The 23,473-nt window shown below is 45.7% G+C and overlaps 1 protein-coding gene across 1 annotated transcript in view; it reads right to left on the bottom strand.

The window, feature by feature from the left end:
- Positions 1 to 23,473, bottom strand: part of LOC147117736 (gamma-glutamylcyclotransferase-like) — a 39,073-nt gene that overhangs the window by 12,493 nt on the left and 3,107 nt on the right. The window contains exon 2 of the mRNA XM_085988970.1: positions 10,438 to 10,580. Within this exon, the coding sequence (XP_085845096.1) occupies positions 10,438 to 10,580 (143 nt within the window). The remainder of the gene's footprint in view (positions 1 to 10,437; positions 10,581 to 23,473) is intronic.

The following is a 23,473-nucleotide window of genomic DNA, read 5'->3' as shown; positions in this document are numbered from 1 at the left end:
TTGGCCTGGAGGGTGTTGCACGGAGCGGTCCCGTGCAATAAGGTTTTAAGTAGGTTCACGGACTCCCAGGCCGCCTGCATTTTTTGCGGCCTGGAGGAGTCCGTGTTTCACGTTTATATGGATTGTGAGAGGTTGCAGCCCCTCTTTCACTACTTGAAGGGGCTGCTCCTCGATTTTTGGTTGCACTTCAGTCCCACGCTCTTGATCTACGGTCACCCGGTGCGGAGGGGAGCGGACAGGTTGGAGGACCTCCTTGTGGGCCTGCTCCTGGGCCTGGCTAAAAGAGCCATCAATTGGTCCAGGCAGCGGGCGGTCGAGGGAGTCGTCTAGCCGGATTGCCTGCATCTCTTCCGCGGCCATGTTCGCGCCCGGGTGGCCCTGGAGATGGAGCACGCGGTGTCCGCCGGTGCGCTTGAGTATTTCCGCGACCGGTGGGCGCCGCGGGGACTGGAGTGCATCATCAACACGGAAAACCAAATTTTAATTTGATTTGTTAAGCTTTAGTTGAACTTTTGTTTATTTACAGTCGAATTGGGTTTTTTTGGGTCCAAATAAAAGAGTACCCTCTGTTCAAGTAAATACCTGTTTTATTGTTCTCCTGCAGTCCGTGTATTATTTATACTCGGACATTACAGAGGCGTTGCTTAACCGGGAGCCACTGTAGGTCAGTGAGTTCAGGGGTGATGGGTGAACGGGACTTGGTGCAAGTTAGGACACGGGCTGCTGAGTTTTGGATGACCTCAAGTTTACATAGGGTAGAATGTGGGAGGCCAGCCAGGAGTGCGTTGGAATAGTCAAGTCTAGAGGTAACAAAGGTATGGATGATGGTTTCAGCAGCGGATGAGCTGAGGCAAGGGCGGAGACAGGCGATGTTACAGGAGGTGGAAATAGGTGCTTAGTTATGCTGCGGATGTGGTCGGAAGCTCATTTCAGGGTCAAATAGGACACCAAGGTTGCGAACAGTGTGGTTCAGCCTCAGACAGATGTTAGGGAGAGGGATGGAGTCAGTGGCTGGGGAACGAAGTTTGTGGCGGGGACTGAAAACAATGGCTTCGGTCTTCCCAAAATTTATTTGGAGAAAATTTCTGCTCATCCAGAACTGTATGTCAGACAAGCAGTCAGACAATTTAGAGACCGTGGAGGGGTTGAGAGAAGTGGTAGTGAGGTAGAGCTGGGTGTCATCAGCGTACATGTGGAAACTAATGCTGTGTTTTTGGATGATGTCGCTAAGGGGCAACATGTAAATGAGAAATAGGAGGGGGCCAATGATAGCTCCTTTGGGGACATCAGAGGTAATGGAGCGGGAAGAGAAGCCGTTGCAGGTGATTCTCTGGCTACGATTAGATAGAGAAGAATGGAACCAGGCGAGTGCAGTCCCACCCAGCTGGACGGCAGTGGAGAAGGATGGAGTGGTCAACAGGGTCAAAGGCTGCAGACAAGTCAAGAAGGACGAGGAGGGATAGGTTACCTTTGTCACAGTCACATAAGATGTAGTTTGTGACTTTGATGAGAGCCGTTTCGGTACTGTGGCAAGGGCGGAAACCTGATTGGAGGGATTCAAACATGGAATTGCGGGAAAGATGGGCACGGATTTGGGAGGTGACAACATGTTCAAGGACTTGAGAGGAAAGGGAGCTTGGAGATGGGGCGGTAGTTTGCAAGGACGGAGAAGTCAAGAGTTGTTTTTTTGATAGTGATGATGGCAGATTTGAGGGAGAGGGAGTCAATACCTGAGGAGAGAGAACCATTAACAATGTCAGCTAACATGGGAGCCAGAAAAGGAAGTTGGGTGGTCAGCAGTTTGGTGGGAATAGGGTCGAGGGAGCAGGAAGTGGGTCTCGTGGACAGGATGAGCATGGAGAGGTCAAGAGGGGAGATCGGAGAGAAACTGGACAAAGATGTGAGTTCAGGGCTAGGGCAGGGGGGAATCTTAGAGGAAGTTTCACCCGGTGGACTAGAGGAAGGAAGGGAAGTGGCAGAGGCAGCTGAACAGATGGTCTCAATCTTAGAGACAAAGAAGTCCATGAACGCCTCACACTTGTTGTGGGAGGGGAGGGTGGAGGAGACAGGGGAGTGGGGTTTAAGAAGACTGTTAGCAGTAGACAATAGGAGCCGCAGTTTATCTTTGCATTGCAGAAGGATTCTGGAATAGATAGTAATTTTGGCAGACGAGAGCCGGACCCGGTAATGCTTTATGTGGTCCAGTCAGATTTGGTGGTGAATGGCTAAACCAGTTGTCCACCATATCCGCTCAAGTCTGCATCCCTTGGACTTAAGGGAGCGGAGATGAGGGCTGTACCAGGGGGAGAGAGAGTAATTGTTTTAATAGTGACTAGGGCATCAAAGGTGGTGGTGAGGGTGTGGTTGAGCAGATTGGTAGCTGCAGAAATGTCATGGTGAATGGAGGGCCAAAGGCTGGACAGTTGGGATTTCAAAAGTGCAGTTGTAAGAGAGGGGAGAGAGCTTTTTCCAGGGGCAGACACAGAAGGAAGTAGGGTTGGGGAGGGAGATGCAGGTGGAGAGTGATACGAGGAAGTGGTCAAAGATGGTCTTATCTGCGATTGACGCGATGGGAGTAGCGAGGCCAGGAGAGATGGCAAGGTCGAGGGGGTGGCCGTGAATATGGGTTGGGGAGTTTACATGGGAGAGAGAGATTAAGGGAGGATAGGAGGCTAGTGAACTCAGGAGAAAGTGCATGATGAATTGAGATGGAGGTTGAAATCAGAGGATGAGAAGTCGTTCAGTGCAGAGGCCAAGGGAGGAAAGCAGAAGATATCTCAGCAATAACATTTTTATGGTACTTGGGTGGATAGTATAGAAGAATAATTTTAAATGGAGGGGAAGAGGGGTGGAATAAGGCGAGATGCTCAAAGGAGAAAGTGCCTGAGGAATAGGGGGCAGACCAAGGTGTGATTTGGTGAGGAGAGCCACACCGCCACCACGGCGGTCTGAGCAGGGCAAGTGATGGAAGGTATAGCCAGGTGGGGAGGCTTCATTTAGGGCAAGGTGTCATCGCCCCTCAACCAAGTTTCCGTCAGGGCCATGATGCCGATGCAATCATCCACAATGATCGCATGGATGGCAAGGGCCTTGTTAACAAGTGAATGGACATTCTGTAGAGAGATGCGGAGAGGCTCTGTGATGGCTGCCCCACTGCCAGCGTCCACAGGGTCAGTGCTGGGGGGGTGGCGGGGGGGGGGAAGAGGAGAAATGAGGAGGAGCTGGATGGGGAGGAGATTGGCAAGATTAGCCCCCAGTGGGCACGCAGGTCGGCGAGAGAGTAGGATAAGACAGTTGGGGTTGCTGCTCGTAAGACGGCAGTGATGGGTGACTCGATGGGCCCTTCATAGGATGCCAAGAAAGGCACAGAGGGAAGCTCTAGGCTTATCCAAGTGGGAGTCAAACCTGGGATGGCAGCAGGTGTGTAGGACGGTCGAAGAGTAACGAGGGATTGGGATAGGGATTGGGATTTGGGAGGGCAACGTATGCGAGAGAAGAGAGATGAAAGGAGGCATGACGACAGGGGAGACTGGTCAGGGAGGGAGAGAAAGGAAAAGAGGGGAAAAGTGGAAAAGTCTTGAAATGGCTCGGGTTCGGAGCGGCAGCCAGAGTGCACACAAGAATGGACAGGGGAAAAGTTCAGGTCACATAGGCCTGTTTAAATGTATTAATTAATGGAATACATATTTCTTGGTAGCAGGGAATAGGTTGGGGACAATAGTAGGGAGACCAGGGTCGGAGTCAGAGGTCCCATGGAAGGACAAAGCCGACGTAAGCAGGATGGAGCATCGACGAACCGTTGTCCAAAGCAGGTGAGTGAAGTCCAGAAGCTATCTGAAGGGTAGAGAGTTCGAGGATGGAGGTTGTTGCTGTAGGAATGAGAGTCGGTAGCGATGCAGGAAGATGGCGGCTAAATTGACGCAAGTTGGAGGTCACTGTAGATCAAAGCGGCGGAGAAAAAGCAAGACCACAAGCCAGCGACCAGCAAAGCTGAAAACCGGTAAAACAAGTCACCGGACAGCAAGTGAAAACAGCAGCTGCTACCTGCAAGCCAGCAGAGCCAGTTCAGCAGTGACACATCCACAGTTTAAAGGTAAAAATCTTAATAGCAAAGATAGCGACATGGCAAGTAAGTCTTAGTGTAATCCAGTATAGTCCCATGTAGTCCAGTGCAGAAACGTAGTGTAATCTAGTGTAATTCAAAGCAGAAACGTAGTGTAGATGTCCAGAGAAGTCCAGGAGATCGGAAACCAATTTGCCAAAAGAATTCCGCAGCATAAGACTTGAAGTGACTGAAAAGTAGAGCAGCGCCACAGTCGCTGAGTCAAGCCGTGTAGTCAACGAAGTCCTGTTTGCAGGGAATCCAGTGATGGAGGTCAAGTTTCAGCAGAGTTCCGGCATTGAAGGAGCTCAGTGAGAACAAAGACACGCTGGGGATGGGCAGTGGACTCTGCAGGGGGAGCTTTAAACTTGTAGTTTGAGCTGAAATAACAACAGAAAATGCTGGAAAAACTCAGCAGGCCAGGCAACATCCGTGGAGAGAAAAAAAGTCAACGTTTCGGGTCAAACCCTTTGTCAAGACTGGAAAAGCACAGGAAATGAAATAGATAAAAAGGCCGGGCTGGGAGAGAACAAAAGAGAAGTGAAGAGACATCAAGACATATTCAAAACGAGACGAGATGGTGATAGGACTAGTGGAGACAAAAGACGGCGCTAGATTAGGTGTGAAATGCGCTGACAGAATGGGAGACAGCTGCCATGTGGGAGAGAGAAAAAAGGGGGAGGGGGGAAAGGGCCAAAACAAAGGCATGGATAAAAAATAAGTAAAAATGTAATGGGGGCCGAGGTTATGATCTGAAATTGTTGAACTCGATATTGAGTCCGGAAGGCTGTAAAGTGCCTAATCGGAAGATGAGGTGCTGTTCCTCGAGCTTACGCTGAGCTTCCGTGGAACAATGCAAGAGCCCGAGTACAGTGAGGTCTGAGTGGGAATGGGGCGGTGAATTAAAATGACAGGCGACCGGAAGCTCGGGGTCATCCTTACAGACTGAACGGAGGTGTTCCGCAAAGCGGTCACCCAATGCCTTCACTATCAGAGGCAGCGTATCGCAGAGTCAGTTATACAGCACAGAAAGAGGCCCTTCGGCCCATCATGTCTGCGCCGGCCATCAAGCCCCGTCTATTCTAATCCCATTTTCCAGCACTTGGTCCGTAGGCTTGTATGGTATGGAGTTTCAAGTGCTCATCTAAATGCTTCTTGAATGTTGAGGGTTCCTGCCTCTACCACCCTTTCAGGCAGTGAGTTCCAGATTCCAACCACCCTCTGGGTGAAAAAGTTTTTCCTCAAATCCCCTCTAAACCTCCTGCCACTTACCTTAAAACTATGCCCTCTGGTTATTGACCCCTCTACTAAGGGGAAAAGTTCCTTTCTATCTACCCCCCTCATAATTTTGTACACCTCAATCAGGTCCCCCCTCAGCCTTCTCTGCTCTAAGGAAAACAACCCCAGCCTGTCCAGTCTCTCTTCATAGCTGAAGCGCTCCAGCACAGGTAACATCCTGGTGAATCTCCTCTGCACCCTCTCCAATCCTTCCGATAGTGTGGCGACCAGAACTGCACACAGTATTCCAGCTGTGGCCTAACTAGCATTTTGTACAGCTCCATCATAACCTCCCTGCTCTTATATGCTATGCCTCGGCTAATGAAGGCAAGTATTCCATATGCCTTTTTAACCACCTTATCTACCTGTCCTGCTGCCTTCAGGGATCTATGTACATGCACACAAAGGTCCCTCTGATCCTCTGTCCTTCCTAGGGTCCTACCATTCATTGTGTATTCCCTTGCCTCGTTAGTCCTCCCAAAATGCATCCCCTCACACTTTTCAGGGTTAAATTCCATTTGTCACTGTTCTGCCCATCTGACCAACCCATCTATATTGTCCTGTAGCCCGAGGCTTCCCATCTCGCTATTTACCACTCCACCAATTTTCATGTCATCTGCGAACTGATCATACCTCCTACAATCATGTCTGACCAATCTGATTGAATTTTTCGAGGGGGTGACTAGGTGTGTGGATGAGGGAAATGCTGTGGATGTGGTTTACATGGACTTCAGTAAAGCTTTTGACAAGGTCCCGCATAGGAGACTGGTCAAGAAGGTAAGAGCCCATGGGATCCAGGGGGCCTTGGCGCGTTGGATCCTAAACTGGCTGAGTGGCAGGAGGCAGAGGGTGATGGTCGAAGGTTGCTTTTGTGACTGGAAGCCTGTGTCCAGTGGGGTACCTCAGGGATCGGTGCTGGGTCCCTTGCTGTTTGTGATCTACATTAATGATTTGGATGAGAATGTAAAGGGTATGATCAGTAAGTTCGCAGATGACACGAAAATTGGTGGGGTGGTAAATTGCGAGGAGGAAAGCCTCAGGCTACAGGACAATATTAACGGGTTGGTCAGATGGGCGGAAAAGTGGCAAATGGAATTTAACCTGGAAAAGTGCGAGGTGATGCATTTTGGACGGACAAATAAGGCAAGGGAATACACAATGAGTGGTAGGACCCTAGGAAGTACAGAGGGTCAGAGGGACCTTGGTGTACATGTACATAGATCCCTGAAGGCAGCGGAACAGGTAGATAAGGTGGTTAAAAAGGCTTATGGGATACTTGCCTTCATTAGCCGAGGCATAGAATATAAGAGCAGGGAGGTTATGATGGAGCTGTACAAAACGCTGGTGAGGCCACAGCTGGAGTACTGTGTGCAGTTCTGGTCGCCTCACTATAGGAAGGATGTGATTGCTTTGGAGAGGGTGCAGAGAAGATTCACCAGGATGTTACCTGGGATGGAGCGCCTCAGCTATGAAGAGAGACTGGACAGGCTGGGGTTGTTTTCCTTGGAGCAAAGAAGGCTGAGGGGGGACCTGATTGAGGTGTACAAAATGATGAGGGGCATAGATAGGGTAGATAAAGAGGAACTTTTCCCCTTAGTAGGGGGGTCAATAACAAGGGGGCATAGATTCAGGGTAAGGGGCAGGAGATTCAGGGGGGATTTGAGGAGGAACTTTTTCACCCAGAGGGTGGTTGGAAGCTGGAACTCACTGCCTGAAAGGGTGGTAGAGGCAGGAACCCTCACAACATTCAAGAAGCATTTGGATGAGCACTTGAAATGCCATTGCATACAAGGCTATGGACCAAATGCTGGAAAATGGGATTAGACTGGACAGGGAGGGATGGGCGGCGCAGACACGATGGGCCGAAGGGCCTCTTTCTGTGTTGTAAAACTCTATGACTGATTCATATCTAAATCATTAATGTACAGTACAAACAGCAAAGGACCCAGCACCGATCCCTGCGGTACACCACTTGACACAGGCTTCCAGTCACAAAAACAATCTTCGACCATCACCCTCTGCCTCCTGCCACTAAGCCAATTTTGGATCCAAAGTGCCAAATTGCACTGGATCCCACGGGCTCTTACCTTCTTGATCAGTCTCCCACGCGGGACTTTGTCAAAAGCCTTACTGAAGTCCATGTAGGCTACATCAACTGCACTACCCTCATCCACACACCTAGTCACCCCCTTGAAAAATTCAATCAAATTGGTTAGACATGATCTCCCCCTGACAAAGCCATGCTGACTATCCTTGATTAATCCTTGCCTCTCCAAGTGGAGACTAATTCTGTCCCTCAGAATTTTTTCCAATAATTTCCCTATCACTGATGTTAGGCTCACTGGCCTGTAATTCCCTGGTTTATCCCTACTACCCTTCTTGAATAATGGCACTACATTAGCTGTCCTCCAATCCTCTGGCACCTCCCCTGTGGCCAGAGAGATTCTGAAAATGTGTGTGTCAGAGCCCCTGCAATCTCCTCCCTTGCCTCACAGCAGCCTGGGATACATCTTGTCTGGGCCTGGGGATTTATTCACTTTAAAGCCCGCTAAAACCGCTAGTACCTCCTCCCTCTCAATACTAATTTGTTCAAGTATATCACAATCCCCCTGCCTGATTTCTATGCCTACATCGTCCTTCTTCATAGTGAACACAGATGCAAAATATTCATTTAAAATCTCACCTACATCTTCCGGCTCTACACAGATTGCCACTTTGGTCCCTAATGAGCCCTACTCTTTCCCTGGTTATCCTCTTGCCCTTAATATACTTATAAAACACCTTGGGATTTTCCTTTATTTTGCCCGCCAGTGTTTTTTCATGCACCCTCTTCACTCTCCTAATTTCTTTAAGTACCCCCCTGCACTTTCTATACTCCTCTAGGGCTTCCACTGTTTTTAGACCTTTGTATCTGCCAAAAGCCTCCCTTTTTTTCCCTAATCCATTCTTGTATATCCCTCGACATCCAGGGTTCCCTGGGCTTGTTGGTCCCATCCTCGACCTTTACGGGATCATGTTGGCATTGTACTCTCTCTATTTCCTTTCTGAATGACTCCCACTGCTCTGATGTGGATTTTCCTACAAGTAGCTGATCCCAGTCCACTTTGGCCAGATCCTGCCTTATCATATTAAAAAAATCGGCCTTCCCCCAATTTAGAACTTTTATTTCCAGTCCATCTATGTCCTTTTCCATGACTATCTTAAATCTCACCGAATTATGATCACTGTCACCAAAATGCTCTCTGACTGACACTTCTACCACTTGCCCGGCTACATTCCCTAGAATTAGGTCTAGTACCGCCCCCTCTCGTGGGACTTTCTACATGCTGGCTCAAAAAGCGCTCCTGGATGCACTTTAAGAATTCCGCACCCTCTAAGCCTTTCACACTCTGACTATCCCAGTTAATATTGGGGAAGTTGAAATCCCCTACTATCATTACCCTATTATTTCTACACTTCTGAGATTTGCCTACATATCTGTTCCTCTATCTCCCCCTGACTATTTGGGGGGCCTATAGTACACTCCCAGTAAAGTGCTTGCCCCCTTTTTGTTTTTAGTTCTACCCATATGGCCTCATTAGAGGAACCTGCCAAGATATCATCCCTCCTTACTGCAGTAATTGACTCCTTGATTAATATTGCGACACCCCCTCCTCTTTTACACCCCCCTCTGTCTCGCCTGAAGTTTCTATACCCCGGAATATTGAGCTGCCAGTCCTGCCCCTACCTCAACCATGGCTCTGTGGTAGCAACAATATCATACTCCCATGTGTTCATCAACACCTTCAATTCATCTGCCTTACTCACAAGACTCCTTGCATTAAAATAAATGCCATCCTCCCTTGTGCAGTTACATATTTGCACTGCCTTCCAGGCTGACTTTGTTTTTTCCCCCCTCTATATTTGGCTATACATCAGCCCCTACTATAGCTCCACGCCGTATCCCATCCCCCTGCCAAGTTAGTTTAGACCGTCCCCACAGTACTAGCAAACCTTCCCTCAAGGATGTTGGTCCCGTTCCGGTTCAGGTGCAACCTGTCCGACTTGTACAGGTCCCACCTTCCCCAGAAGCAGACCCAGTGATCCAGGAAACTAAAGCCCTCCCTCCTGCACCAACTCTTTAGCCACGCATTCATCTGCTCTATCCTCCTATTCCTATACTCACTAGCACGTGGCACCAGGAGTAATCCAGAGATTACAACCTTTGAGGTCCTGCTTTTTAATCTGCTACCTAGCTCCCTAAATTCTTGTTGCAGGACCTCATCCCTCTTTCTACCCAAGTCGTTGGTACCAATGTGAACCACAACCTCTGACTGTTCACCCTTCCCCTTCAGGATGCCCTGCAACCGTTCAGGGACATCCTTGACCCTGGCACCAGGGAGGCAACATACCATCCTGGAGTCACATCTGCGGCCAATCAATGGAAGGAAGGATATTGGGGGAAGAAAGGGCAAAAGATGGCAATGGATGACTATGGATACAGTTGAAGAGAAGAGCAGCGCAGAAAGGAGCTGCTAGCCCAGGAGCCATCTTGAAAAATTCAGCAAAAGGATGCCATCTGCTCAGACAAATGTAATAAAGTTTATGTAAAGTCTGGGAAACAATGGGGAGTTGCAGCCAAAGCTGCTGTGTCATAGTGACAAGAAAGGGTATATAGGGAGAGGGTCTTCACCTAGGAGGGGAGCTGCAGTAAATCATCTAGAGAGAGAAAGAGATGTTGGCTGACCGTGCCCCTAGGAAAGAGATAACCACTATCATGTAAGTCAAGGTTGACCCATAGCAGCATGCGCTCAGATTGCTATGGTCGATGTTGCTGTTTTAAAAAAAAAACTTGGTGCCTGTCCTAAATAAAGATTAAATTGATTTCTATACACAAGTATGTGTATGCATGTCTGATGCGCGAAGCCTGAACTCAAATCATTTGAATCATAAAAGCAAAACAGTACCTGATTGAAAAGGTGATGATGGCCAATCTCCAGGTCTTTATAGAAATCTTTTTTTTTTTTAAATGGAGATTTGTTTACAAATATTAAACAAGTACACAAAACAATACTTGCTCATCTAAAGACTGACGATCAGCAGCTTTCAAACGCCATATCATTCCCCACACATCATCTTCAGGACTTGGGATAACCGTGGCAACACCTCCTCCCCACCGGCTCACATTCTCCTTGAAAATGCCAAATGCAAGCTTATAACCCTGGAATAAAAAACAAGATTTCAACCATGGGCTTCACCAAAATACACATCTGAAACATTGTGAATCCCATTCCTGAATGTCAGGATTGTAATGTACCATAGCTGAACACACCGAAAACCAGGTCATGAATCAAGTAGGATTTACAGGGAGCTCAGAGGCAAAACATAAAAGACACAAAGAAACAAAACAAACCAAAGAGAGAAGAAAAACATTTGTACAACCCACATGTCCCCTACATTGTTTGTTTAGACTCAATGATTCATGTCTCCCACTGGAACTTTGTAATACACTAGTCACATAATATTCAGTGAATCCAAATGAGTCAAAACTGACATATCAATTGTATCAGAAGCACAATGATGTGGAATGCACTAGGAACACAATCACAATACCTACATATGCTCTGTGAACTAATATATTCAGGCTCTAGACTGAAACGGACAATAAAAGGGGTACAGGAGCCTATCACATAATATGCAACATTCCACAAATACGTACAAGCAGGAAAAAACTGTACAAATATACAGTAGAGATATAGAAAAATGCAACACAGCCAGCATAACTCAATTCATGTGTAAACCACAGGTTTGCAATGTGTACATAGGGTCATAGAGTCAAAACAGCACAAAAGGAGGCCATTTGGCCCATCGAGTCCGTGCCAGCTCTCTGTAGAGCAATCCAGTCAGTCCCATTCCCCAGGCCTATTCCCATAGCCCTGCAAGTTTATTTCCCTCAAGTGCCTATCCAGTGTCCTCTTGAACACAATGAGCGTGTCCGGTACCACCACTTCCGTTGGCAGCGAATTCCAGGTCCTCACCACTCGCTACGTAAAAAAGTTTTTCCTCACATCCCCCCTGTATCTCTTGCTCAAAACCGTAAATCTGTGTCCCCTAGTCCTTGTGCCATCAACTAGTAGGAACAGCCTTTCCCCATTAGCCTATTCAAACCAGTCATAATCTTGTACACCTCTATCAAATCACCCCTCAACCTCCTTTGCTCTAATGAAAACAAATCCAGCTTCTGCAACCTGTCCTTGTAGTTAAGATCCCCCATCCCTGGAACCATTCTGGCAAATCTCCTCTGCACCCTCTGAAGTGCCTTCACATCCTTCCTAAAGTGTGGTGACCAGAACTGGACGCAATACTCCAATTGTGGCCTAGCCAGCGCTTTATAAAGGTTCAGCATGACTTCTCTACTTTTGTACTCAATACCTCTACAGGAAACTCTATTATCCAGCACCAACGGGACCGGCGTGGTGCCGGTTTATCAAAAAGTCCGGATTACAGAGAGATATAGTTTAAAAGGTACGATAGCTCCGTACACAGCAACAAATCCAGGCTTCCCTGTTGCTTAGCAACCTGTGCAGGAACTCCGGCCACAGACCAAGCGTCCCTGTTGCTTAGCAACAAGTGCACGAATCCCAGTTACACAGCCACAGATCCAGGAACTGCCACTAATATGAAGTAAAACTTACCTGAACCTACTCCTGAATTTTGCCGGTTATTTAGGTGCCGGTTAAAAGAAAGTTTCCTGAATTTATGAAGCCCAAGATCCCATATGCTTTGCTAACCACTCTCTCAATATGTCACGCCACCTTCAGGGACCTATGCACATTAACTCTCAGGTCCCTCTGTCCCTGCACACTCTTTAAAACTGTGCCATTAAGTGTATAGTGCCCCTCCCTGTTCCTTTTGCCAAAATGCATCCTCTCACACTTCTCTGTATTAAATTCCATCTGCCACTTGTCTTCCCATTCTGCTAGCCTTTCTATGTCCTGTTGCAGTCAATTGGTATCATCCCCAAATTTGACACAGTGGGATAAAACACAATGATGGGATAAAAATGATGGCAAGCCCTTCTGCTATCTCCTCCCCCAATTCCCTTAGCAACCTGGGATGCAAGCCATCTGGACCAGGCGACTTATCCACTCTTGAGAATCAACTAGAGATCAGGCCATCTTAGACTGGGTATTATGTAATGAGAAAGGATTAATTAGCAATCTTGTTGTGCAAGGCCCCTTGGGGCGGAGCGATCATAATATGATCGAATTCTTCATTAAGATGGAGAGTGAAGTATTTGACTCAGAGACTAGGATCCTGACTTTAAATGAAGGAAACTACGATGGCATGAGGCGCGAGTTGGGTAGGATAGATTGGGGAATGTTATTTAAAGGGTTGACGGTGGATAAGCAATGGCAAACATTTAACGATCGCATGGATGAACTACAGAATTTGTTCATCCCAGTTTGGCATAAAAATAAAACAAAAAAGGTGACTCAATCGTGGCTAACAAGGGAAATCAGGGATAGCATAAGATCCAAGGAGAGGACATATAAATTGGCCAGAAAAAGCAGCAAACCTGAGGATTGGGAGCAGTTTAGGATTCAGCAAAGGAGGACAAAGGGATTAATTAAGAGGGGGGGAAATAGAGTATGAGAATAAGCTTGCAGGGAACATAAAAACTGACTGTAAAAGCTTCTATAAATATGTGAAGAGAAAAAGATTGGTGATGTCAAGCGTAGGTCCCTTGCAGTCAGAATCAGGGGAATTTATAATGGGGAACAAAGAAATGGCAGACCAATTAAATACATACTTTGGTCCTGTCTTCACAAAGGAGGACACAAATAACCTCCCAGAGATGTCAGGGAACATAGGGTCTAATGAGAGGGAGGAACTGAATGAAATCAGTATTTGTAGGAAAATGGGGTTAGGGAAATTGACGGGATTGAAGGCCGATAAATCCCCAGGGCCTGATAATCTACATCCTAGGGTACTTAAGGAAGTGGCCCGAGAAATAGTAGATGCATTGCTGGTCATCTTCCAAAATTCTATAGACTCTGGAACAGTTCCCATGGATTGGAGGGTAGCTAATGTTACCCCACTATTCAAAAAAGGTGGTAGAGAGAAAACGGGGAATTATAGACCGGTAAGCCTGACATCGGTAGTGGGGAAAATGCTAGAGTCCATTATAAAAGATGTAATAGCAGTGCACTTGGAAAACAGTGACAGGATCGGACAAAGTCAACATGGATGTACAAAAGGTAAATCGTGCTTGACTAATCTACTGGAATTTTTTGAGGATGTAACTGGTAGAATAGATAAAGGGAGAAGCAGTGGATGTGGTGTATTTGGACTTTCAGAAGGCTTTCGAAAAGGTCCCGCATAAGAGATTCGCGTGTAAATTTAAAGCACAAGGGATTGGGGGCAAGGTACTGACTTGGATAGAGAACTGGTTGGCAGACAGGAAGCAAAGAGTTGGAATAAACGGCTCTTTTTCCAAGTGGCAGGCAGTGACTAGTGGGGTACTGCAGGGATCGGTGCTAGGACCCCAGCTATTCACAATATATATTAATGATCTAGACATGGGAACTGGATGTAATATCTCCAAGTTTGCAGACAACACAAAGCTGGGTGGGCGTGTGTGCTGTGAGGAGGATGCCGAGAAACTCCAGTATGATTTGGACAGGTTGGGTGATTGGGCAGATGCATTATAATGTGGATAAATGCAAGGTTATCCACTTTGGTGGCAAAACAAGAAGGCAGATTATCTGAACGGCAATAGATTGGGAGAAGGGGAAGTGCAACGAGACCTGGGTGTCCTTGTGCACCAGTCGCTGAAGGTAAGCATGCAGGTGCAGCAGGCGGTTAAGAAGGCAAATGGTATGTTGGCCTTTGTAGCGAGAGGATTCGAGTACAGGAACAAGGATGTCTTGCTGCAGTTGTACAGGGCCTTGGTGAGACCACATCTTGAGTATTGTGTGCAGTTTTGGTCGCCTTATCTGAGGAAGGATGTTCTTGCCATGGAGGGAGTGCAGCGAAGATTCACCAGACTGAAACCTGGGATGGCAGGAATGACGTATGAGGAGAGATTGGGTCGGTTAGGGAATAATAACATAGATTTTAATATGATTTAGCTTAAAAACTGAGAACAATGAAAGTGCTGATTTAGCTTAACATTGAAAGTGCTGATTTAGCTTAACTGGAGAACAAAGGAATGAGTGATGTATCAGAGATCCAATCAGTGCGATGTAGCTGAACCAACCATAGCTCTGTATGCATGCTGCTGAGCCAATGGTAATAAAGGGGGAAGGTCGTGGGAGACAAAGACAAGAAGCAGGTCAAGAGACTGAATCGGGATCCTCTAGTAATGTCAGTGAAAGTGAAGAGAAAACAGGACCCCATTTGGCCCCGTTGAGACAGAAAAGGAAAAGAGTAGAAAAGGAGTATGTGAAGAAAGAAGATGGGGAAGAAAGGGCGAAGTACCAACTCCACCTGTGTGACGGAGTCCAAATTCTGATTGTAATGATACCCAAGAGAGAGGGAAATAAGTTACACAGCAAAGTAAAGACTGGCCTGGGAAATGATGAGCAAGATATAGATGCCGGATGGGATGCGATCCAACAATGGTTACAAGTGTTTAACCCTGCAAAAACGGATTGGGGAAAGATCAAAGCCTGTCAACAGAAAGGGATGGAGGAAGTGTTAGAGTATAACGGGCGATTTAAAACTAACTGGTTGGAACACTCGGGGCTGAACACAGGAGAGATAAAGAAGGAAAAAGATCTAATTTGCAGGCTAACCAATCTGAAAACTCAGCAAAGGAAGAAAAAAAAAAAACAGGGATTTGGAAAGCCAAGAAATGCTGAGACGCCGATGGTAAAAGAGGGATAAAAAGAGAAACTTAAAGTTTTACTGACATGGAAGTTATTAACATCTGTGCGGAGACAAATAAAACACAAAATATGCTGAGTGAAAGTGTGGTGTATGTAACCTGTTCCACCTTAAGAGAACTTAAGCCTGTTCCACCTTAAGAGATGTACTACTTTCTCTGGCTGCTGTATACGTAATACCGGTGGTGACCACCGGTATATAAGCACTGTGTAGTAAGATTGTATTTAGTATAGTCTTGACCTCCAACCAGTAAAGACCTGTTGAACTTTAATCTTGTAGTCTGTGTGTTATTAATTACAACTAGAACACACAGACTTTACAGTGGCAACGAGTCAGATTCTTACCCTGCGGCAGTTATATCCACGGCGGCTTCGTCCACAGAACGGACGTCGAAGAGAGGCTTCCACCCTCATCACCCTGCTGGAAGACACGTCGCGCGACAGACATCGAGAAACCAGAGTGCAGAAGACATCCTGAACTCGAAGCCTTCATCAGCAGCTGTCAGCTATCTTCTTTCTACCTCGGTAGTGGGTAAGCCGGGCAGCGACGCGACCAGAAAGTCGGCCGCGTTGGCTGTACAGACGGGGAGGGAAGACGGAGGAATAAGGGCGGTGAGATCGATCGCGACCGGAGATAAGGGCCGGGCCGCATTCGGGCCGAAAGGCGCAGCGCGGGGACATCGATTGCGGCTGGTGATAAGGGCCGGGCCGCATTCGGGCTAAAAAGGCGCAGCGTCTGGGGGCAACTGAAGGCGCGAGAGCCGCGGTGAAGCGGAGACAGCGTCGGGGGACGGGTGAAGACCGCCAAGCGTGGGAAAACCGCCATTTTGTAGGCGGAGGACGAAGACAAGAGCGCGGAAGCCGCCATCTTGGATAAAAATAAAAATAAATTAAATTGCAACGATGCCTAAACATGGGAACATTAATACCTTTGATAGCGACATCAAAGATTGGGCTATGTATGTAGAACGCATACAAAATTATTGTAAAGCAAATAAAATCCCAGATGAAGAGAAAGCACTAACATTATTAAACTTAATGGGTGCGAAGACATACGGGCAATTGAAACACCTTTTATCACCAGATGAACCGGCGGATAAGACGTTCGAGGAGATTGTTACGGTCCTGAAAAATCACCTAAACCCCACGCCGCTGATGCTAGTGGAACGATTTAAATTTTACAGCAGAAGGCAGCTGAAGGATGAAAGCAATGCTGAATATTTAATGGAATTGCGTAAGCTAGCAAAGTACTGTCAATTTGGAACGAGACTGACAGAGGCGCTACGAGATAAATTTGTGTGTGGTTTATTAAAAGAAGATACACAAAAGCGATTGCTCGAGGAGAATGAGCTGACGCTTGAGAAAGCGGTCACTATGGCAGCAGCACACAAAGCCGCAGCGAGAGGCACGGCAGTAATGCAGCTACGGTCACCGGAACTCAGTACAAATAAATTGGGTTTGAGTACTGTAAAATGTTATCATTGCGGAAAGACAACGCACGATCAGAACCAGTGTTGGTTTAAAAACCAAGAATGCAGAACGTGTGGCAGGCTTGGCCACATAGCTAAAGTATGCCGGTCAGGAAAGAAGACCAGCAACAAAAAGTCACCGCAAGGAAAATACATAAAGGTACACAAGGTGACAAAGAACAGTTCGACCAAACAGAAGTCAGATTCAGACGCTAGCAGTAATGAACTGGGTAGCTTAAGAGTACACAACGTTGGTAAGGATGCAGATCTCCAGACAATTTGGGTCACCCTTCAGATAGCAGGAGTCCAAGTAAAGATGGAATTGGACACTGGATCGGCATTGACGGTCATGAATAAGAAAGATTACAAAAGGTTATTCCAACATATTCCCCTACGGGATACGGAGATTATATTGAAAACATACACGGGGCAAAGAGTGTACCCCATTGGAAAGATAGAGGTAAAGGTGGTCCACAAGGGCGAAGGAAGCCAAGTAATGGACTTATATGTGCTACCTGAAGGAGGTCCACCACTACTGGGACGGGAGTGGATTAGGAAAATGAATATGGACTGGCACTCCTTGAAGGCACTAACGGTAGATTCCGGGGAAACAGATGTCAAACCTAAACGATTGTCCAGAATATTGGATGATGCTAAAGAGGTGTTCCAGCAGGGACTGGGAACACAGAGGAATTACGGCAAACATCAAGATTGATGAACATGCACACCCAAATTTTTTTAAAGCCAGACCGGTACCCTATGCAATACGACCTACTGTAGAAGCGGAACTGGAAGCGCTAGAACGTTCAGGTGTACTGTCCAAGGTAGATTGGAGTGAGTGGGCTACGCCCATTGTTCCCGTTATGAAACGTCCTTCGAGCAACAAGCCAGGAGAACCAGGGAAGGTTCGCATCTGTGGAGATTTCAAAATCACCGTTAATCCGGTGCTTCACACGGTGCAGTATCCACTTCCGCGGATTGAGGATATTTTTGCTTCGTTGTCTGGCGGGAAACACTTCAAGATAGACCTGGCGCAGGCGTACTTGCAGATGGAGGTTGAAGAAGAGTCACGCCAATACCTCACGATCAACACGCATCGAGGTTTGTACCGGTACAATAGGCTGGTTTTTGGAGTGGCATCGGCTCCAGCAATTTGGCAGAGGGCCATGGAGCAGGTATTACAGGGAATTCCAGGCACACAATGTTACCTGGACGATATTCTGATTACAGGTGATGGTGATGAAGAACACCTCGCAAACTTGGAACTGGTGCTCAACAGACTGAAAGAGTATGGACTTAGACTTAATCGGCAGAAATGTGAGTTCTTCCAGAAGCGGATCTCGTACTGTGGTCATGTCATTGACCGGGAGGGGCTTCATAAGTCTCCTGACAAGATAGAGGCAGTTGTAAAGGCTCCCGCTCCGGATAATGTCTCTCAATTGAGGTCGTTTCTAGGATTGATTAACTATTAACATAAATTTCTACCAAATCTATCCACGGTACTGCACCCGCTAAACGCTCTTTCACAGAAGGGGGTACCATGGGAATGGAGCGAAAACTGTAAGAAGGCATTTCGCAAAAGCAAAGAATTGATCACCTCAGAGGAAGTGTTGGCTCACTTCAACCCGACACTGCCTATTCGGTTGGCTTGTGATGCTTCTCCATATGGTATTGGGGCAGTACTCTCACACAAGTTGCCAAATGGCACGGAAAGGCCAGTCGCGTTTGCATCCAGATCATTGACCTCCGCTGAGCGCAACTATGCGCAGATCGATAGGGAGGCTCTCAGCCTTGTATGGGGAGTGAAGAAGTTCAATCATTACCTGCAGGGCCAAAAATTCACACTTCTGACAGACCATCAGCCGTTGGTATCCATTTTTAACCCTAAGATGGGTGTTTCAGTGATGACAGCACAGCGTCTCCAGAGATGGTCCCTTTTCCTAGGGGCACATCAATATCAAATAGAATTCAAAGGTACGAAGCAGCATGGCAATGCTGATGGGCTGTCGCGCCTGCCACTACCTGAAGAAGAAACGATGAAAGTTGACCCTGTTGAGTTATTTCATTCGACCATCATCGAGTGTTTACCAGTCACCAATGCAAGTATTGAAAGAGAAACCAGGAACGACCCGACACTGTCCAGAGTCTACGAGGTGACAGTGAAAGGATGGCCAACACGTGGTGATCCTCTGTTACTGGCATTCTCGGCAAGGCGAGACCAGCTGTCCGTCTGCCATGGTACTTTGATGTACGGGACAAGAGTGATTATTCCTCCCAAGTTAAGGGAAAGAGTTCTAAAAGAACTGCATGAAGGTCATCTGGGGGGGAGTTAAGATGAAAAGTCTTGCTAGGGCTTATGTATGGTGGCCGGGTATTGACCAACAGATAGAGGAGTTGACGAAAAGCTGCGCTGGGTGCCAAAAAGTGCAAAATGCACCTCCGATCGCACCACTACACCCATGGGAATGGCCTTCAGCCCCATGGCAACGCATACATATTGACTTTGCTGGTCCATTCATGGACTCCATGTTCCTAATTGCGGTGGACGCACATTCCAAATGGCCAGAAGTGATCAAGATGAATACCACTACTTCAGAAAAGACAATTGCGGTGTTAAGAACAATATTCGCAAGGAACGGATTGCCAGAACAGATCTGTTCGGACAACGGACCACAGTTCGTGTCGGAAGAATTCCAAAAATTCCTAAAGAAGAATGGGGTGAAACATTATACCTCTGCCCCATATCACCCGGCGACAAACGGGTTGGCCGAGAGATTTGTCCAAACATTCAAAAAGGCAATAAAGGCCATGAACGATGATCAGATTCCGCTACAGCACAAGGTAGACAATTTCCTAATGGCATATCGAAACGCCGCTCATGCAGTGACTAACCAAAGTCCTGCCATGATGTTTTATGACAGGAGGTTGCGGTCCAGGTTGGACTTGTTAAAACCAAATGTGCGGAGGGAAGTGGAAAACAAACAGTTCCGGCATATTAATAACAAGTCCACTCGAAGTTTCGAAGTAGGACAACCAGTGTTGGCAAGGGGCTATGGAAACGAAAAACGGCAGTCCGGAACAATTCGGGCCAGACAAGGACCTCTGATGTACACAGTAGATATTGGTAACAATGTGATAAGGCGTCATGCGGATCAACTGGTAGAATCAAGAGCAAGGGTCGAACCCATGGTTGCGACAGAGACAACTGTGGAAGACGTTAATGAACCTGAAGCATCTACCTCGGCAGGGACTGTACCTGATGATGACGTCCAATACATAGGAAACCAACAAGAGTCACCTCAGCAACAAGAATCAGAGACCACTGAAAGGCGTTATCCAGACCGAATCAGGAGGCCTCCTGAGAGACTGAACCTTTGAACTGTTTATACCTGAAGTTATATATGTATATATGTTATGATGTTATGTTAAATGGGGATATGACTATTAAGCTAAAAATCGAGGATTGTGGTGTATGTAACCTGTTCCACCTTAAGAGAACTTAAGCCTGTTCCACCTTAAGAGATGTACTAGTTTCTCTGGCTGCTGTATACGTAATACCGGTGGTGACCACCGGTATATAAGCACTGTGTAGTAAGATTGTATTTAGTATAGTCCTGACCTCCAACCAGTAAAGACCTGTTGAACTTTAATCTTGTAGTCTGTGTGTTATTAATTACAACTAGAACACAGACTTTACAGAAAGGAACCTTGAAAAATGACTATGAATGTTTAAGAAGTTACAGTATTTCTTTTGTCTGATTAGATGTTCTTTAAAAGAAAGATTCTGTTGTGTGTGTTTTAGCTCCACCCACTTCTGTGTTAAAAGCATTTAAATCTTTTGTCTTGTCTTGGATTTTGGAAGTTTTAAGAATGTGCGAATAAGATTGTGCCCCAAGAATTGAAAAAAAACCTTTGAAATAATTTAAGTTAAGCTGGTGTGTAAAAACTGAGAAGAGCAACAAAAAGTTTGTTTAACAAAAGATAGATTTTTATACTTGCAATGCAAACTGTACAATGTTACATTAAGTTTCAGTCTAAGATTTAACCTTGGGAGTCGCGGTTGCTATGGTGAAATCTTCTAAAGCAGTTTGATTTGATTTGTTTAAATGAGAAAAACTAATTTTTCTCCAGTTATGTTTTTACAGTATTTTGGAAAGACATCTGAAGAAAGGACAATAAGAAATATGATGTAATTTACTGTTTTCTGCAAGAATGTGCTATTTTGTTTTGTTTTATCTGTTCTGTTTGTGTTTAGTTAAAGTGTGAAAACACAACTGTCTTTTTCGATCAGGGAAGTTCTTTTTTTTGATTTACGTGAATTGACGCAGTTGCGTGCATTTGATAATGTTTTGCTCCACCTTCTTAAAAACCTGCAAAGGAGTTAACCCTTTCCACTGACAGCTGTTTAAGTTCACCAAGCAACAACTTTAGTATGAAATTTAAAGATATGGGACATTATTAAATTTAAGTTTCTTAATTTTAAGTTAATATTTCCCCACAGTGATAGAAGGAAAATTATGGATTTGATAAATGGAAGTTATCTTGTAAACTAATTGTATGATAATGTGCAACATGAACTTGTACTGGTAGTGCTAGATTTAACCGATACAGCTTTACCTACGTGGTGTTCTAAGAAAACTCAATAATTATACCAACACCTCCTAACTCAAGTGTTAAAACATGCCCATGACATGGAATGGAGGTGGGCACTGTAAAAAACACAAACAGATATGGAGATGTAAAAGGTCTGTGATAAATGACACAACAACAGCCTTTAATATGGGTACCTCAGTTGTTAATACTATTGATTTGGCGACACTGGATCAAAAGGTTAGAAACCTAGGGTCTCGCATTAAAGATGTATTACAAAAGACAAATGAAACAGGAGAATTACACTACTGAATGAGAACTTGCGAAATGCTCTCAGGCAGTTTAAAAGAGCAGAAACAAAACTGAAAAAAAAATCAGTCTGAACTTGATGATCTGAAACAAGAAGAAAATAATTTGAACGACCGCTTACTAAATCTCCAGGTAGATTGCCAGACCAAGGAAGAACTGGTTTCAGACTTGGAGAATAAATTAATGAAGTCAAAGCAGAATGAGAATTCTCTTGCCTCCCTTCTAGCCGAGAAGGAAGATGCTTTACTTGAAAAAGTTGACAGGTTAAAGCAGTTTTCGGAAAACATTGAGAAAAGTAAGGCAACAATAGAGACCGTGGAAAAAGAAAAGTTGAATCTTGAGAATAACTTTAAGCAACAGATTATGCTTTTAGACAGCCTAATAGCTGAGAAAACCGCATTAGTGAAAGCACAACTACAGGAAAGAGCACTTCAGGAGAAAGAAATGGAAGAGATTAATGTAGAGCTAGTTACTGCTAAAAATCAGCTTGAAATCAAGCAGGCTGAAGTGGCCAGATTACAGGCAGAGGGCCAAGAGCTCAGGTCAAAGCTTAAATAGCAGCAAGTAAGACCTTGAAGAAGTATTCAGCCATTAGACGACTACAATCTTTCGATAAGATACCTGAAAGCCCAAGAAAGGCTTGTATCGGATGGCATGGGTGGCATGATATTGAGATACCGGTATGAGTGTGCAAATGTGATTTGTTACGTATGAAGTAATTACCATCCAGGAATGTATGGTGAATTTACACTGAAGAGCAGGTCTCAGACATGCTCAGTTACTTGACAACAGCAAAACATGAAATGGTTAATGTGGCTCAGGAGAGCGAGACAACTTTTAAAGCATTGACACATACTCCATTGAGAAACTATCTGATTGATGAAACAATCAGAATAGAGTTAAACACACTGGTACCTGTTAGAGGGATTGAAGTTGAAGTGGAGAGTTACATGGAATCTAGATTGGTACAATTGAGGGCCAAGGAGAAATCATGTTTAGTAAAGAATTATCCACAAGATGGATACAAGTAAAAGAGATCTGGAGGATCTTTTAAATCCATGATTTGTTGATTAGATGTTAAACTGCAATGTCGCTTGAAATGATTGTAAGACTGAATTTAACTGTGACTAATAATTGTGTTTTGTAGGTAACAGAGCGTGGGAAAAACCCAGTACGAATCCAGTATGAGGTGATTTTAGTGGTGCCTCCTGTGTCACTACTACTGCAATTACCATGCTTTACGGGTCTAACAGGACCTGTCCCATCAACCAAAACGTTTTTAAGTATGAGCTACACAATTATGTGGCACAATTCGGATACTCGGATATGACATTCCCCTGTTGTTTGTGGGTTTCAGTGAGCTCATGATGCAACTGAACTCCTCCCTAAAGCATTTTAATGTTTTGGAGCAAGACAACTCGAGAATAGATATTGAAATTGACAGCATAGGGGACAACTCACATTGGTGGGATATTGGGCTTAATACATCAGCACACCCTTAGGTTTGTATTATTTCACATGCTCTGGTAGCTATCCAACTTGTAATGATAGTGTATTTGATATATGTAACGTGTGTAGTAAGACTTTGATACATAAGCCAATTGGGTACTCATGCCCATGACTGACAAGCACTAACAAATTAATTGAGCACACCGAAAGAGAAGATCCGAAGTAATGTAGAGGAGACCCCAGGCGGGGTAACATCAGGAAAGATAGAAGAAACAGAGGAGACCCCAGGCGGGGCAGAATTGGAACACCGGAACAGTGAATTGAATTTGAATAAGGGGTCAGAGGTTGCTCCTCCCCCTCAAAGGAATGGACTGTAAGGAAGGGAGAAATCTTCAAGACTCCCTACT

Source organism: Somniosus microcephalus, chromosome 5, assembly GCF_052327205.1.
Source record: "Somniosus microcephalus isolate GS21.2 chromosome 5, FLI_Smic_1.0, whole genome shotgun sequence".
Lineage (NCBI taxonomy): Eukaryota > Metazoa > Chordata > Chondrichthyes > Squaliformes > Somniosidae > Somniosus > Somniosus microcephalus.
Note: the sequence above shows the minus strand (reverse complement) of the source record. Positions and strands in the feature narration are given on the sequence as shown.